At 37.6% G+C, this 19,453-nt stretch overlaps 1 protein-coding gene across 1 annotated transcript; it reads left to right on the forward strand.

The window, feature by feature from the left end:
- Nucleotides 1-1,461: 1,461 nt before the first annotated feature.
- On the forward strand, nucleotides 1,462-18,193 carry sh3gl2b (SH3 domain containing GRB2 like 2b, endophilin A1). Its single transcript, XM_007237490.4, has 9 exons — nucleotides 1,462-1,655; nucleotides 10,472-10,540; nucleotides 10,843-10,915; nucleotides 11,161-11,304; nucleotides 11,534-11,667; nucleotides 12,261-12,419; nucleotides 12,812-12,915; nucleotides 14,979-15,103; nucleotides 16,734-18,193. Exons 1-9 carry the CDS (start codon nucleotides 1,611-1,613, stop codon nucleotides 16,928-16,930), a joined length of 1,050 nt encoding a protein of 349 aa, XP_007237552.3. The 5' UTR covers nucleotides 1,462-1,610; the 3' UTR covers nucleotides 16,931-18,193.
- Nucleotides 18,194-19,453: the final 1,260 nt, after the last annotated feature.

Genomic DNA, 19,453 nt, shown 5'->3' on the forward strand with positions numbered 1-19,453 from the left:
AAAAATAGAAAAGCCAGGCGGGAATTATCCATGAAGTAAAAGCCTTTGGACTGATTATGGATTGATGAGACAAAGATGAATGTTCACCAATGTGATGGAATAGCTAATGTATTCAGAAAGAAAGGATCTGCTCATGATCCCAAACATACCAACTCATCTGTGAAACAGTGGCTTGGGCCTGCATGGCTTCTTCTGGGATGAACTCATTAATCTCACTGATGTATAATGAGATGTCTACAGAAACACTGTCAAATTAAAAGAAAGAGAGTTCAAACCAAACTCAAAACACACTGCAAGGAAAAATAACACAAAAGAAGAATACAGAAGCTTATTGATGTCAGTGGGCCAATCCAATCCAATCCAACTGTTTTCAGTCTACTACAAATAAGAAAAAACAGTGCTATCATAAATAGTAGTAATAATAATAATAATCATAATGCCTAAATGATTGCTACTACTTTTCACACCTACTATGGACCCTGGCCTTTGGACAAATCCTCAGCATGCCTCCACCAGTGTCACGTCTCCAGTCTCAACCAATCCTGTCTCATTTTCATGTTCGTCATCATCGGACTTTTACACTGTTTTTAGGTGTTTATATACTCATGTATATAATCCCGTCCGTTTTTTATGTGTGTTTTTAAGTATTTTCCCTGTTAACCAGTAATATACTGAGCATGTACTTGTACATGTACATATATTGTCTGTATTTTTCGTGTATGATCCGTTTTTTTTTTTTTTGCCTGGCCCTTCTGTTCTGTTTGTATTTGTGATTTTCTGGTTTGTTGAGTGCTGCTTCTGGCTTATGGTTTGTGATTCGGCTCTGATGTTTTGGCTCATTCTCTCTCTGGTTTTGACCCAGGCTTGTTATATGATTATGCTCTTTGTTCACGTGCTCTGTGATTAAAGCCTTGTTTTGTTTTTACCGCAAGCGTCTGGCGTCTGTAGCGTTACACTACTATTATTATTTCTTTTACTAAAGTAATACAAAAAATGCACATTTTAATTAATTATTAATTGCATTACTTTTGTAATTATTAGAGCGTGGTACTTATACAACCATCCCTACTACCAATAATAATAATAATAATAATAATAATAATAATAATAATGATAATAATAATAATAATGATATAAAAATAATAATAAAGCATATGTATAGTAAAGTAACAGAATATTAGCAGTAGTAGTAGTATTGCTATTAGAGTTGTATTGTTTTTAACACAGCCACCCATATTACTACTAATAATGAATCATTAAAATGAGTACTGTTCATTCAGATATTTTAGGATAATAAATGTTCTTTATTTTGGGGAATTACATTAATATTCACACATTTTCTCTCATTTAGAGTGGAGTTTGAGAATTATTTTAATCAGATTAATTAAAATAGACGATAGATTGTGGGGGGTCACTGTTACTGGGGGTGATGTGACGTCACGCAGGAGCTGGATGTGCTCGGTGTCCCGGATGGAGCAGAGAGTCTCTCCAGCAGCAGCAGCAGTAGCTCCGCGGCTCCGGATTCAGCGCGAGTCTCTCCGTCCTCTCCGCCTCCCAGCAGCTCCGGCCGATTCTTCCAGCCGCTCCGCAGCGCAGCAGCAGAGCTCAGCATGTCTGTGGCGGGGCTGAAGAAGCAGTTTCACAAAGCCACGCAGGTAAGATCTGCTCTCCGCTCTGCTGAACAGACGGGCTGATCATCACCCCGCAGCCCGGACTCAGGGGCCTCTCCTCCGGCTGCTGATCCGCTTCCGTCCCCCGGGCTGAAGCCCGCTTCTCTCAGACCTCCAGCTCTCTGTCTCTGTGTTCAGTATTATCAGTGTGTTCAGTGAGATATAGAGGGTCAGAGAGCACTTCTTCATCCTTCACCCTGCCTTCATCTTCCTCTATTCTCACACAGCCGCTCCTGCTGTGGCCATACAGCCCTGTTACTGAGTGCAGAGACACACAGAGCCCACAGGGGGCGCTCTGCCTTAAAGAGTCAACGGGGCTTCATTACTCAATAATAAAACAGCCTCCTGATCAAATAACAGGCTTTTATTAACAGAGAACACAGTCCTGCACATCTTTATATTAATCACACCTACTGTTTATTTACTGAGTTTAACACAATAGATAAATAATTAATTTAATATGATTTGATTTAATGTAATAAATTAATACATCAAAAACCTCCTATATATATATATATATATATATATATATATATATATATATATATATATATAAAATCCACCAACCTGTTAAAATCAGTTCCTCAATAGTAATTGTGTTTAAAATGTGCAAAAGAATATTTTTAAATGTGTTTCCTTTAAAGGATTTCTTCACATATTTGCAGTTCAGAATACATGTATATGATACAGATTGTGACACAAAAAAACAGCAGTAATGCTAGTTGAAATGTTCATTACAATAGTTATAACTAGGGGTGTGGCATATCCTATCGTACGCAATAATATTGCCCAAAATTTTGAATATCGTGAACGATATTATTCCCTGAAATATTATGCCATATCTCTCACCCCTAATTATCACATCAGGGTACTACTTTTTACTGTTTTTAACAAAACAAATTTCCCATTATATATCTACTAGAGACATATTATATTTGTCCAGTATCATTTATTTTACTTTAATCCTGGATATATTGAGATATTTGGAGTGCATTATTAGTATCATGACATTCTGGATCATTGACTTCTGTTACAAATCTGATACAATTCTTGTATTTTTTAATATCTAAGTAAGAAGTGTGCCATATCATATCAGATGCAATAATAAAATAAATTTTCATTTTGTTGCAATAGTGTGTTCTTAAAATATTTTTTCTAATTCAGTGTTTTGTCATATTGCCAAGAGTATTGTTATCGCAAAAATACCACTAAATATAGTGCTATTATTTTAGGGCCATATCGCCCACCCCTAGTTATAACTTTATTATACCACTACTGATAGTAAAATAACTGATAGTATAACTGACAATTTTACTATTGCAACTACTAACAAGTATAATAATTACTAGTGTAACATTCCTTTTTTGATGATATATTGTCTTTAAATAAATGAGATAAAATAATATATTTGTGTCATTTTAAGGCCCATTTTATGTTACAGAGAGAATGATAATGCAATTCCACTCTTTTAAGTGCAATGAACATTTAATTATTAAGACACTATATAATAATTGGAATATAAATGAACATAATAATAATAATAAACTAAACAGAACTTAAATAACAAAAATGATTGATGCCTGTATATTGTACAACAAGTTGATAATGTAATTATTGAGACAGGTGTTAGATGAAAGTAAAAACAATAACACTGCTTATAACAATAATACTCCCTGGGTAATACTACTCTAAGAATTATAATATAACCAATACAAATACAACTTTCTTCTACTACTACTACTAATAATAATAATAGAAACAAAAAAATATTTTTTTCTTTATTTGAAGCAGTTTAAATTGACCTTTGGTCTAATAAGACAGACTGAACTACAGGTGTATAACAGTCACAGATAAGGGCTGTGTTTCTTTGTGTCTCTTTGATTGACTGACGTTGGAGCTGGGTTTTTAATAGCTCTGTTCTGTGAACAGTGGTCTGAATAAAACAGCCTGTCTGTCCGTCGTTCCTCTGAAAATAGAAATCTAATCAATAGGAATTCACTCAGTGTGTAGAGTGAACTGCCAAGAAACGATCCATCATCCAGAGGACTGAGGGAACGGTCAGTGTGTGGACAGAAACATCATTACAGACAGAATATATATATATATGTGATATTTGTGACTCTAAAACATGAGACAGGTGGGGTGTTTGGAGTCTGCAGTGGTCAGTAGTCAGTACCTATTAAAAATCTTGCAGAAAAGATAACCGCATCAGCCACAGTGTGATGGGCACCCAAGGATCAATGATGCACATGGATGCCCTCACATGATGCACCTCACAGCTTACAGTACAGTACTTACAGTAAAGTACAACTTACAGAATCTGTTAATAATCTTCGTCTTTGTGCCAGATACCACAGAAAACCACAGGTCTTGTGTAGTCCATGCCTCAATGGGTCAAAGCTGTTTTATGACACAAGTAAAAGACCTAAGTGGTTTTATTTCAATGGCTGCTGTTTATTTTTGAAGTTTAGAGAAGTGTTATTTAGTAGTTGTACTATGTGCTATGTAACTACAGAACTATAAAAAAGAATTAATTACTCTACTCAAAGCCTGAGTAAAATCTGACCTACTCCCAGGTCACAGTGTGTGTGTGTGTGTGTATGTGTGTGTGTGAATTTTTTCTAATATAGACCCTTTTTTTTTTTTACAATACGGGTAGTTTTAGCCAAACAAAGGGTTATCCCACATTACCTGTAACATTTATTTATTCGTTTAGCCTTTTTATTTTATGATACTGAAACAGATTGAGTTGCACTGCAAAAAAGAGGAGATAAAGAGAGGGAGACAGGGATGAGATCCAAATGAATGAATAAATAATACCCAGCAGCAACAAACATATTTAATTTATACTTTCTCCCCTTTTTCTCTTTGTTTTCTTCTTTTCTCAGCCTTTTTATGGTCTCTCTCAGTATTTTTCTGTCTACCTCTTTTTATATATTTTATTCTGTCTTAATTAAAATACTCAGCATTTTATAGCGCTCACCGTTCAGTATTCCAGGCTCTACTGAAACAGTCTAGATTATTCCAGTCTCTGTTGAATCAGTCCAGATTATGCCAGGCTCTGTTGAATCAGTCCAGATTATTCCAGGCTCTAATGAAACAGTCAATCTTATTCCAGGCTCTACTAATTTGTTATACTCCTGTCTCTACTAAAACAGTCTGGAGCATTTCGGCTTTTGCTGAAAGATTTAAGAATATTTCTGTCTGATTTTTTGCCAGAACCAGTTGTTGAACTTGGTGGTGTGAGCCATGGGTTTACGTAACAGGCACCTCTGTAAACCAATCATAGGGCCCGACCTTAGAAATAAGAGATGTGGAGGGACAGGACATCAGAGTGGGGGAGGGTGTGTGTGTGTGTGTGTGTGTGTGTGTGTGTGTGTGAGAGAGAGAGAGAGAGAGAGAGAACAGTAATCCAGAAGTACATAGCTATTGCAGTAGTACAGTAGTAGTGTGTAGTATAATATATAAAGTTATATTATAAATAGTCATCCTGTGTGTGTGTTTCTTTCCTGTCTGTCCTTGTGTCTGTTTACATAGGAACATATTGATCACTCTGCAATGCTGTCAGAACTCTCCCTCTCTCTTTCTCTCTCTCCTCCATCTGTACCTGTTCCAGTGGTCTCTGTAGGGTTAGTAGGGTGGAGGAGGCGTGATGAAGTTATTGATGGGCACAAGGGTGTGATTTGGGGTTGTTTTTTTCAGGATTTAGTTTTGCTAATAGGTTGATTTGGGTTTGTTTTGAGTTCAGATTGTTTTTGCGTTTATTGTGGAGTCAAGAATAAATTTGGGCCTGGGGTTTAGTTAAGGATTTTGTTTGCCCCAGTGTTTATTTAATTTTCGTTTACTGATTTGCTGTGTAGTTGGAATTGTTCAGGGTTAAATTTAGTTTGGTTTAGCGTTTAGTTTTAGTTTGGTTTAGTTTAGGCTGTTTGGGTTAGGGGTTTAGTTTTGGTTTGTTCAGAGTTTATTTAGTTAAGTTTAGGTATTTGGCGGGTTTGGGGGTTAGTTTAAACATGGGGTTTAATTTTGTGTGGGGTTTTTGTTGTTTGTTCAGGGTTTAACTTGCCTTAGGTTGAGGTTTAGCTTGGGTTTGTTTAGTGTTCGATTTAGTCTGGTTTATGATTTAGTTTGGGTTTGCGGCTCTGTTTCGGGTTGGATTTTGTTTGTTCGTTTTTTAAATTTAGTTTGGTTTGAGGTTTGGGGGTTAGTGTTTGTTTGATTAGGGTATAATGTATGTTGATTTGGGGTTAGTTATGTTTTGTATGTAATGTTATATTAGGCTTTGGGGTTTCATTTAATATGGTTTAGGGTTTCGTTTGAGTTTTGTATTTAGGTTTGGTTTCTTTTGGGTTTAATTTATATTGTTTTTGGGTATGATTTTTTTGGTTTTGGTGTTTAGTGTTAGTTCAGATTTGCGGGGTGGTTTGGTTTATGTTGGGGAAGCTGGAGAAAGGCTACTGGAAAGAACATCCAACTCTCTCTTGTGGAAACATGAGGCATGAAGAATCTGATTTAGGGTTTAATGGGCAAAAATATATCATAAAAAATAATCTTCATGCTCCTCCTCATCCTCTTTTTATATTTCAGTGTTTCTATCCTGTGTGTTTGAGTGCTGCACAAAGACAGAGAGCAGATGTAGAGTGTATGCATGGCTGCTTGTGTGTCTAATTGTTATTGGTCGGCTGCAATATATGTGTTATAAAAGTCATGACCCATAATTACAGCAATTACAGCCGTAATTATTGTGTTTTCCTGTGTGTTTGTGTGTGTGTGTGTGTGAATAGACCTTTGTCCAACTGTAAATATGAAGAGCCTGAGTTATAAAGCTTGTGGTCAGTATCTCTCTCTCTCTCTCTCTCTCTCTCTCTCTTTTTCTCTCTTTTTCTGTATGATGTAACAACATATAAAGTGCAGAGGCTGCTCACACACACAGTGATGAGGAATATACATGCTAGAGGAGCAGTGTAGTGTGTGAATGTGTGAAGCCATGTAGAAAAGTCATGTTCTGACAGATCTTTATAACTGGACTATTATGGTATATTATGGCCTCAGTCAGGCCCTGCATATTGGTTCATATCTGTTTAGACTTTCTGTTCTTAAACTCTTTAATGTACTCTAAATTGACTTACAGTTAAATTCCCCTATAATAGTTTGGCATGTCTGCATAATTTAGTCCAAACACACTTGGAGTTGGGTTTAGTGTGAATTATGGTATATTAACCCTTTTACTTCTAGTAAACCTCTTCGTAAAGCACATTTAAGTCTATGTCACTAACTATATCTTATTAAAGGAGCTGTTTATCATACTCAACATACATAACTCAATAACTAGTAAAATTTACTATTTTTTATATTCTGCCTTTTTAGTTCCAGTTCATGCAGATTGATTTTAGTGTTTTTTACATATGTAGACATATAATTTTCCACAAATTAATTAGAGATTTTGATTATTGGAGTTATGTGACTTAATGCAACATACAGCATATTATTATTACTGTGTGTTCATGGTTAGTGTTATAATTTTACCACAATATCTATCTATGTACCAAAATATTTGTTAAAGGTGTACATTAAAAAAATAGCATGTTTAATGCTTTTTACATTGAAGAGGACATTAAAGGGTTAAAACAACCCTGAAAGGTGAATGGAAGCAGGCTTCAGTGGAGATGGCTAAAACATAAATATAGCCATTTTATCTGTTTTGAAAACTAGGGTTAGAGCAGTAACCAGTTCCATGGTATAATATTATATGAAAAAGTAAGATTTTCATACTGTGTGCTTTTGCTTTTTACTAGTAAAAATGACCAGTGAAAAAAAGACAAGCCAACGGAGAACTTCATTCACACATGCATTCCTTATCAGTGAGTAATCCAGCTTTTGAATACAGTTAGCATGGTGGCTAACACGCATCAGGCCAGGCACCTCAAGCTCAAACTGCACCAAAACCTTAGTGGCTTGCTGTTGTGTCTGTTAGTATCATGGCTGTAACTTGGCTAAACGCAGCTGTTAGCATTGTGGCTAACCCACAATTCTAAGCTTCATATAGCACATTCAGGATAAACTCAGGTGTGGGGGATTCTTCAACAGGCTATAATTCTTAAAAAAAATATATTTGAGCACTGGATATTAATCTACACAGATTTCTCTCCTGAAAACTGTATTTTTTGAGTAAAGCAGGTGAGTAAGGCCTAGATTTACAATATTTAAGTGCAATTAGCAGTATCGCTAGCCGCAAATAGCAGCACTTAGCGATAGTAAAAGCTGCCCCAACAGCACTACATTGAGAAACCCTGAGTGTTCCAGTAAGCCAAGGCGCTATCTGTTGCGGTTCGTCCCATTTAGCTTGTTTTAACACTGTAAATGCGCAGGTTACAGTCTGATATGGGCAGCAAAAGAGCTAGCACTGCGGTTAGCGGCTAATACTAATACTGTTCCAGGTTTTTTCTCCACCCTGTATCCCTCCACTATTTAAATTAACACTTTACCAGCCTTAAAGCGTTTTTTTCTATATTTGCAATATTGTTATATAGGTTTTGTTTATACCTATACTTGTAATGTCATTTACTCTTTCCCCCCATCATTATTGCACTTGTCTTGTGTCTTTTGTCTCACGTATGTCTGTCTGTGACCTTATTGTATTGTACATTTAGTGTCTCTCATTCTGTTATATTTTTATAATCTTATTTTGCTGTACTTGCTTTATCTTTTGGAAAAGAGAGTAAAGTAATTTTAATCTTCTGTATTAGGGGTGGGCGATATAGCCCTAAAATATTATCACAATATTTCATGGTATTTTCGCGATAACAATACTCTTGGCAATATGAAAAAAAACACTGAATTTTTACTGAAATTATTTCAAGAATACACTACTGCAACAAAATTACATTTACATTTTATTATTGCATATGATATGATATAGCACACCACTAACTCAGATATTACAAAATACAAAAATTTGATTAGATTTGTAGCAGAGGTCAATGATCCAGAATGTCATGATACTAATAATGCACTCCAAATATTTCCATATATCCAGGATTAAAGTAAAAATAAATGATACTGAACATATATAATCTGTCTGTAGTAGATATATAATGGGAATGAGAACAGGGTGAATTTTTATTTTGCTAAAAATAGCAGAAAAGTAGTACCCTGATGTGATAATTAGGGGTGGGTGATATGGCACAATATCTTAGGGTATAATATCGTTCACGATATTTAAAAATGTTGCCGATATTATTGCGCACGATATATGACACATCCCTATGATGATTTCCTGTGATTTCAAAAAACATGTTTTAGACCTAAAATCTTTTAAGAATCTTATTAGTGTATTTATAGTTATTATGTGTGTTTGAAAGTGTGTAGAGAGAGAGTAGCACCATGTTCACCCCCTGTCGTGAGTGCAGATGGTCTAAACTTCATCAAATAAATATACAGTCATAGGCGAATTAGCTGCTTAGTGTGTGTGTGTGTGTGTGTGTGTGTGTCTGTGTCTGTGTCTGTGTGTGCATATGCATGTCAGCTGCTGCTCGCTAATGGATATAATGACCCATTTATATCTGTAGGAACATCAGAGCAACATAGTGAGGATCAGCTAACAGTGACAGTAAGACAGATATCTGATAGATGGACAGACACACAGACAGAGAGATGAAAGATAGAGACAGGCGAATACATCTCTATTTTCTCACTGATGCTATTGCCAGGTTGCTGTTGCTATGGAAACTAGCCCCACTCTTCTCCTCTATGTTTGTCACATGTAGGCCGCACACACACAGGGATAGCGTGAGGCAGTTCAGAATGCTTCACGTGACATGTCATCTAATAGATGCATGCATGTGTGTTCAATGTGAGAATTTCAAACCTAAACTCTAAATTAAATATATACAATCATTTTAAACATACACTAGGTGACTTTGAAAAAACTCTAAAAAAAAGATTTTGATGAACTAAGATGTCTGACACCCTCTTAATTTTAAAAAGAAGTTACAGACTTTTTTAGTCACAGGCTAAACACCTTATACTGAACGATCGAGATGATGCGACCGCAACTCGATTCTAACAAGACTCGCTTGGTGTAAGGTCGGTATAAGTGTGTATTAAAATGTGTTAAATTATGCCTGTAGAGGATGTGACTTATTTACACCCACACCATAAACTATCCAAGTAATTTTTTATCTGAAGTGCTCCTTATTCCAGTTGGGACCAGCTGTTCTAATGATATCGTTTGTTGTGGCGCCCCCTGTCGGTTGCAAAAAGCTAAGCAGCTGTTTATTACACTTAAAGTACCATTATATATTATTTTATTTTAAAATGTCAGCATTACAAGTATGTTGATGGTACACTGACTGTAATAGGAAGAATAGAATATCTCTTATATCATAGTTCACGTGATTCTTTCACTTTCAGTGACAGAGGTTCTGTGTCTAATCAGTGTTATCTTGCCTGTGATGATTGCTTCCATTACTGTTGTTGCAACCTCCTAACAACCACTTAGCAACACCATAGCAACCGCCATAGGTACCATAGCAACACCTTAGCAACCACCTAGCAACCGCTCAGCAACACCTTAGCAACCACCATGGACACAATAGCAACTACCTAGCAACCGCTTAGCAACACAGTAGCAACCACTGTAGATACCATAGTAACACCACTAATTCAATAATAAGATACAATGTTCTCTTAATCATGATATCGATTTGAGGTCATATTGGGCAGCACTTATGTTGCTTTAAATTTAGTGGGACCATATTATTATTGTTGTCAAACAAATGCATGTGTGTGCTCTCTTGCAGAAAGTAAGTGAGAAAGTAGGAGGAGCGGAAGGCACCAAACTTGACGATGACTTCAAAGAAATGGAAAAGGTAATAATAATAATAATAATAATAATAATAATAATGAGGGTTCTGCAGTGAGGGTTAAGGGCCTTGCCAAAATATTGTGATGTTGCTGTGATGTGGTACCAGAAGCAGCAGAACTACTGTCAGAAATACTATAATTGTAAAAACCCTGTATCTCTGTTGTTGCTGCTTTTCACTTTTTGAAATAATCTCTGGTAGAATTGTGTGCTGAATGGAACAATAGAAATTCCCAAACAATGCTTTCATTGAAATCTTTAAGTGCAAACGTATATCATCCTTGTCTGTGTGTGTTTGTGTGAGTGTAGAAAGTGGACACCACAAGCAGAGCAGTGCTGGACATCATGGCCAGAACTACAGAGTATCTACAACCAAACCCAGGTTAGTTTTGTGTGTGTGTGTGTATGTGTGTGTGTGTGTGAGACTGTGCTGGTTTCTAATACCAAGTTTACAATGGAAATATTGAAAGCTATTAGTACACCCACCTGATTTGAGGAAATCATTGATTTTAAGTTTAAAATGACTTTCTTTATTGTTATTTGTTGTGTCTGTTTTGTTTTTATAAATATATTTCTGAAAATAAAGTGTGTTTTTTATATATATGTGTGTGTGTGTGTGGGGTACAGCATCCAGGGCGAAGCTGACTATGATAAACACGATGTCTAAGATCCGTGGTCAGGAGAAAGGGCCGGGATACCCACAGGCCGAGAGCGTGCTCGGAGAAGCCATGCAGAAATTCGGCCGGGAGCTTGGAGAGGAATCTAGCTTTGGTAACACACATACACATAAACACACACACATAAACACACACACACACACACACACACACGCCTGACCATGAGTGTGGGAACTGTGCAGTGTTGTCTGCACTATATATATATATATATATATATATATATATATATATATATATATATATATATATATTATTATGGTTGTTATGTCCTATTTTCACTTTTGTAACAAGCTGCTATTGGTCTGTCTCTCACTCTCTCTCAGGGCTGGCTCTCATAGATGCGAGCGAGGCGATGAGGGAGCTGGGGGAGGTGAAGGATGCGTTAGATATGGAGGTCAAACAGAACTTCATTGACCCACTTCAGAATCTGCACGACAAAGATATCAAAGAAATCCAGGTAAGTCATCCCACCCATCCACACTCACACACACACACACACACACAATCATAAAGATTTTTATTTAGTTCACACCTACACATCAGTGGTCCTAAAGAAAGTGATCCTGTGGAAAATCTGATTGGCTGTTGGAAAGAGTTCTCTTTCTAGTGATCCTGAGCTCCTTTTTGGGTTTGGATTGGTTCTCCTTGGACTGAAAAAAGGTCACACTTTTGAAATATGGACATTTTTAATTGTAAAGATTTATTTGACCCCTAAACAAAAACTCTAATTTTAATGTACAAATATAAAAAGTTGTCTTGACCAGGGGACCCAAATTTGCTCTGTTCAAAAGAATGCTCTTACTTCACATCAGTTACGTCATTGGTCGGTTTGTTTGCAATGTGAAGAACTGTAAGTTTAACACAGTCAGATTCAGTTTCAAATTAACACCTCCAAAGGCAACTCACAGTATTGACAACATTCTGCAAACCAATCATGGTCAAGTTTGAGGTTCACCCTTAGGTTCTGTTTAGGTCTAATGGGTTTTGACTGAATCTGTGTGTGTGTGTGTGTGTGTGTGTGTGTGTGTGCATTTGTTTTTGTATCTTCAGCACCACCTGAAAAAGATGGAGGGTCGGCGTCTGGATTTTGACTATAAGAAGAAACGTCAGGGCAAAGTGACAGATGACGAGATCAAGCAGGCGTTGGAGAAGTTTGACGAGTCCAAAGAAATTGCAGAGCAGAGCATGTTCAACCTGCTGGAGAGTGATGTAGGACATCCTTATGTTCTCTTTTGTTTATTTTTTTTTCTTACATCTCATTATTTATCATGCAGTTTATCATGCTTTTAATGAAGCAACAGTCCATACTGTCCAGAAAAAGGCTTTCTACTAGATTTTGGTGCATTACTGTGAGTGACAAGAGCTTCCTCAACTCCACAGCTCACCCAAATTGTGTTGGATTGCAGAGAACACAGGTCCACTGCTCCACAGCTCAGTTCTAGAGCTACATGTGCGTGTGAATTTGCACATGCTGAATGCATCCATTAGAAGAGGTCTCCACAAACATTTGGACATATAGTGCATTTACTCCTGTTTTCAGTACCTTTACTCTAAACTACATATATGTGTGTGTGTGTGTGTGTGTGTTTGTGCGTGCGCAGATAGAGCAGGTGAGTCAGCTAGCGGCGTTGGTGAAAGCTCAGCTGGAGTATCACAGGCAGGCCACTGATGTTCTCCAGCAGCTCTCAAGCAAGATGGAGGAGAGGTAAGTGTATGTTCTAACAGGTGGCGCTTCCTTCAGCCCCTGCTGTATCTGCAGTCAGTAAAGTTCTACCATAAAGGTTTAAATAGGGATGTCCTGATTCAGTTCTGTATCTTGGGATCAGGGCCAATCCAGACATAGTTCAATGGATCAGGTATCTGTTATTTGAATCCAAATCCAGTTCTGAGTCTTTGTTTAATCCACAGTGTTCAATGCTTCATATAATGGCGTCAAGGTTTTGTTACCAGAAAATATTAGAATTTCAAACAGTCAGTATGTTTGAAAGAGTTATTGTGGGTGCTTAGTAATGTTCAATAGATGAGCAGAGAAAATATTTTGTAGCCGTCTCTGTTCTCCTGATAGGTGAGCAGGCTCCACACACACAGACACTACAGTTTTACTGCTGCTGTAGTCTTTCACACAGTTTAATCAAGTTGTACACAGACATCTGTAATTCCTGGAAACAGAAACCATTTTCTCTTTAAAGATATTTTCCAAAGGCAGCATTCTAAAATAATAATAAATTAAAAGAATATATTTTATTTTTAAGGCATGTCATCAACATTGTTAGAGTATGAAGACTATGATATAATGTAAGCTCTCCATCTCATCATATCAGTTAGTAGGAAGCAAAAAGATCTAATAAGCCCACAAATAAAGATGGGAAGCAGTGTGTATATAATGTATATTGTATATCCTGTATAATAGTATACAGTGATACACAATGAATAATTCACATGTTCATGGGAGGGCTGTTCACACTCTGTGTACACTCTTTTATTGCTGGCAGGCAGTTAGACACTATAGCCCATCACTAGATGCACAGTGTGTGTTAACAGTCCTCTAGCTCCTTAGATCAAATAGATCCATTCCTGACCTCAGAGCTGCTCTAGTGAAGATATGTTTACTTTGGGGACTCAAATCCAGCGTGTGTCAGAAGTGTGTTTGCCAGCTCTACTAGCACTACACACACACATACACACACTACCACCATGTCAGGGCCACTGCTGTGCTGAGAATGGTCCTCTTCTCAGCGGTGGTCCAGTGTTAGTCCTTCTTCACTGGTGGGAGGAGCAGAGGAGGGTATAAGGGGGTTGCTAAATTATGCAGCAGAGGAGAGGCAGCTGTATGTTCACTGTAAACACGGAAGAAACTATATAGTAGGTGTTTTTGTTAAACTGGCAAATGCATATATGGTCCACAGTAGAGCTGGGCGATTAATTGATTTTATCGATTAATTCGAATTTACAGTTAAGGACGATGTGTTTTTATGAAAGTCTATTTTCTCTGAGTTTTAATTTTCACCACCGACGCTCCCCTGAGCTTAGCCCCGCCCCTCTCCCTCTCTCCCTCTCTCTCTCCCACTCAGCACACACACACACACACACACATCGCTCCACGAACACACTGCGTGCTGACTGACCCCGCCCCGTATTTACAGAGCAGAAATATAAATATAAAAGTGTCTTCAGTGCGACACAAAAAAAACTCACTGAATTGAACTCACACAGTCTCAGTCAGTCACTCGCCTCATTCACCACGTAGCCTGTCACTCACCTCGTCCACAGTGTCTCCCTCTTTGTAAAAAGCTATTCAACAATTTGTATATAATAGGTTTGAAAATAAAGAAAACTTAAGAAAGCTAAAAACAAATTAATAAAATAAAAAAACTGCTCTTATAATAACATTTATCAACACGGTAAAATATGGTTTATGTAATTTACGTAAAAATTAAGTTATTTTGAGACGTGACTGCCTATTTAAAAAGCAACAGAAGTTGTTCATTTGTTGGAGTACATTTGTATCATTTCTAACATATTTATAGTGTTTTTTACTCACTTTTTTCTCTCTTACAATGTTAATCCTTTACAGCTTCAAAAACATGTATTATGCAAATTTGGCGATGACGTCATTTAGCGACTCTTGCGACTTTTAGGAGATTTTAGTAGGGGGGAAAATCGATTTAAAATCTAAAAATCTGATTTTTTTTTTTTGGGCCATATCGCCCACCTCTTGTCCACACTGTGTGTACCTGTTAACACTATGTTTATGTGTTTTTCATGCAGGATAAAGGAGGCCTCCAATAAGCCAAGGAAAGAATACATTCCCAAACCACGCATGGAGCTACAGTTACCCAGCGAGAACCTTAACGGAGGAATACACACTGCTAAATCACCTGCGCGATCTCCAGGTACACACCCATATACATTGCCTTCCATAATGATTGGCACCCCAGGCTAAGAAGTGTTCTTTGGCTTCTAATAAATTATTTTTTTTTAATAATATAATGCAAAAAGAGAAAAATCTAAGCTTTAATGCAAGTCCCTTTATTTGGTGGGAGGAAAATCGCACATTAAGAAGTAATTATTTTATATGAAATCAGTTATTGCCCCCCTGGTGTTAGCACTTTGTACAAACTCCTTTGGCCAACAAGACAGCACTTAATCTTCTCTTTTAACTCTTCACAAGATGGGATGGAATACAGAAGGGGGATCCTTCACCATTCCTCTTTGAACAACCTCTCTAAATCCTGGGTCTTCTCATATGCTCTCTCCTCTTCAGCTCACCCTACAGCTTTTCTAATGGGTTGAGGTCATGTTTAGGGTCATTATCTTGCTGAAAGACTCAGTGACGACCCATCTTCAGCTTTCAGGCAGAAACCAACTGATTCTGATTCAAAATGTCCTGATATTTCAAAGAGTTCATGATCCATGTATCCTTACAAAATTCCCAGGTACTTTGGAAGAGAAACAGGCCCACAGCATCACCGAACCTCCTCCATACTTAACAGTGGACATGAGGTGTTTTTCTGCGTACTCCTGCTTAGTGTTACACCAGACCATCTTATAGTGTTTGTTACCAAAAAGCTTTATCTTGATCTCATTTGACCAAAGAACAAGTTCCCAGACAAAATCCCAGTACCGCTTAGTAAACTCCACCAGTTTATGCGTATAATTATCTTCATTGTATGCCTCCCAAACAGCTTGTTGGCATGTAGATAGCACCTGATGATTGTTTGAGAGACCTCTTAACCCCAAGATGCTTTCATTTGATTTAATTCTCTTACAGTGAGCTTTGGAGAACTTTTTACTTTTCTTCCCTTCCTTCTCACTGTGTGTGGTGGCAAGATACACTTGTGTCCTCTTCCAGGCTTGTTTGTCACTGTTTCAGATGTGTTAAAGTGTTTGTGATAATTGTAGATAAGGGCATCTGCAGATGAGTGGCTATTTTCTTGTAACTGTTGACTGATTTATGAGGGTTATCAAGTGTTACTTAAATAGTGTGTTCTCTTGAGTAGAGAGTAGAGAGTAGAGAAGAGAAATAGGCCTCTGTGTAACGCCATATTTATACCTCTGGGAAACAGGTGATGAATTACTAATTATAGGTTCCTAGATACCTTGTTCCACTTCATAAACTACAGTAGAATTGATATAAAAGTTTCAAATACATTTATTTCCAAGAAATTGTCAAGGGTGCCAAAATTGAGAAACAGGTAATTTTACGAAAATATTATTTTTTGAGTTGAGTTAAAGTTTGTTTAAAAAAAAAAAAGAAAAATCAGAGTGAGATTATGCTTCTGCAATAAAAATAACATTTATTTTTAAACCTTTTAACACATTTTAAGGGGGGGGGGGGGGCAATAATTATGAAGGGCGCTGTACATGCAGGCTCAGGCACTCAATATTGCTAAAAGATAAATCTTGTACTAACAGACTACATTTCTCACTATCTGCCTCTCTCTTTTTTTTTCTATCCCTCACTTTCACTATCTGTCTCTCTCCCTATATCTCTCTCTATCTTTCTCCCTCTCTCTCACGCAGCTCCTCTTGATCAGCCGTCCTGTCGTGCTCTGTATGACTTTGAGCCAGAGAACGAGGGTGAGCTGGGCTTTAAGGAGGGTGACATCATCACCCTGACCAATCAGATCGACGACAACTGGTACGAGGGGATGATCCACGGCCAGTCGGGTTTCTTCCCCATCAACTACGTGGACATCCTAGTGCCTCTGCCCCACTAGGCCCATTTCCCTGCGTCCCGCCCTCCCCTGCTGTTGCCTAGCGACCTGGTTCGCCTTCGCTGTGCATCTGTGCTACTCTTTCACTACCGTTTCTGTTGATCTGTAACTGCGGAGACCGGGCCGGGAGGAGGAGGAAGAAGATTACGACGAAGATGAAGACGATGACAGTGGACGTAGCGTCACACTCTGGAGTGTCTGTGTGCCTGTGCAGTGTTGCGTTTAGAGCAGCTCAGGTGGTCAGTGTGTGTGTCTGCAGTTTCTGGAACTCTGGGTTTTGCTGTAATGCAGAAGTTGTTGCTCCTGTGCTTCTGTCTACATGTCGGCCTGATTACTGGTCTGATTTCTGGTTTTGTGTTTGAAGAGGGGTTCTCTTGGAAAGCTGCATTCAGCTCCAAGACTGCCGGTCAGATTTCCCAGTTAATAGCTTTGACTGCAGTGTGGAAACTGGTCTGTGGAGGGTGTTTCCTCTCAGTTCATGGCTTTGGCTGATCGTCTTCCTGCTTTATTTTATTATGTAAGACTGGACCTGGATGTGCACACACTGTGAACTTGTCTCGTGATGTTTTTGTTTGCGTCCTGCATGTGTCGCTGTGGCAGTTTGTAAATGGGACCATTTGGGACTGTTGTTATGGTGTTTCTGGCTGTTTTTAGCAATCTACATCATGGTAGAAGGGGCTGATGGTCTTAAAGACTGCTTTTAAACAACTTGCAGCTCAAATCTTGTTGATCCGTTACATCTCAGTAATTGCTTATAATTTTGTTGCTAGATAACACTTATGCAGTGTATATACAGTACTGTAGACAATCTGAATTAAATGGTCCTTATTTGGGCAGTAAGTGTATATTTGTTTAGTAAAACACATATATTAGATGAAATATACGAAAAAAAATCATACAAGTAGTAGTAGGTTAATGTCTCCCTAATGGGTTGTTTACAGAACTGCCTGGTGAACTGCCTTGGTGGAAAATTTCAGGGTGGCATGAAGATTTCAGCCCTCATTAGGTGAGCCACTGCTAGTCCTGAATGGCAAACAGCCATTAAAACGCTACAAAGGCTTGTGAGGACAATTCTACTGAAAGCAAAGGGAGAGTTTAGCATCTACATTTAGCTTGTTTTAATGCAGATCCTAATCATAATAACATATGCCATAATTTTTTTTTCAACATCTGTTAATTATTTTAGAGTAACTGAGAGAAATGTTTTTAAACACTCTGCACCGTATTGTATTACCCATTAAGGACTAGAGGCCGACCGATCGATCGGCCAGCCGATTTAATCGGCCGATTTTTGTTATTTTTTTATCAATCGGCATCGGCCGATTTTCTTATTTGGCCGCGCCGATTTTAATCCGGCACATCTGCGGGCAGCTACTTGGAACGCAGCGCAAGGTTTCAAGAGTGAGCAAGACTTTCAACGGGTAAGGCATCCATTTTTACAATCCAGTCTCCCAAAGTCTATATTTTCTCTCATGATTAGTAATCTGTGATGTTGCTTCATTTACTGAAAAAGAATAGAATTTCAACTGCATCGGTGTTGGTAGCATTTCTCTCCAAACGAAACTATGCTTAGCGTTGATGGCAGGAGTGCATTTGGAATGCGCCCTGACTATGCAAGGCAAGCCCTATCTATAAGCTCTAGTATAAAATAACTGACGTCTCTTCTTCAGAAACGAAAATCTAAGTAAATAAAATCAAATTAACACTTGATATTTTCAGTATTTAAATTATTTTTAGACGAAATGAAAAAGGGCAGGACTAAAACTGTTTAAGGATATTCGCAGCATCAGCTGCGCTGAAATAATAATTACTGGTTAGTCAGGATTATTAGAGGACTGTACTTCTCCTTATATATAAATAAGCTTTATTGTAAACGAATTAATAAAACAAATAGTTTCTAAAATAATGGAGTTAAAATAAAACATCTCTTTTTCCTTCACTACAAACAGACATTAAATCATGCCGCCTCCTGCTGTTCTGCTGTAAAACTCACCCGTTTAAAGCGGTTTGCGCTGTTAGATATTAAATGAAACGATGAGCAGAATTTTCTGTTTTGTCGGGTTCTACTTTAGAACCCCCTCCAGACTTTTCTGATAAAAGCTCATTTTATCCTGAACCTATAAAGTCCGCGCTCTTCAGCTTTCTCAACTCATTTTCCGCTCAAGCACCGAACCTCCAGTACAGCTGATGAGACGCGTTTCTCTGGCTAAGGAGCTCATTTGAAGAAGAAAAAAAAAACAGATAAAACTATATTTAAATTACAGCACCTGTCTGTTTTTGCATTATTTACAGTGTTGGGCACGTTACTTTGAAAAAGTAATTAGTTATAGTTACTCGTTACTTCTCCAAAAAAGTAACTGAGTTACTAACGGAGTTACTCCACTATAAAAGTAATTAGTTACCAGTAAAAGTAACTTTTGCGTTACTTTTTATTATTCGCCCGTCAAAAAAAGGAAATCAATTATGCATTTACTATTATTATTAGAAAAATAACAAACGAAAATAAACCCAAAATGTTGACAAAAA

The sequence above is a fragment of the Astyanax mexicanus genome, chromosome 13 (assembly GCF_023375975.1).
Source record: "Astyanax mexicanus isolate ESR-SI-001 chromosome 13, AstMex3_surface, whole genome shotgun sequence".
Taxonomy (NCBI): Eukaryota; Metazoa; Chordata; class Actinopteri; order Characiformes; family Acestrorhamphidae; genus Astyanax; species Astyanax mexicanus.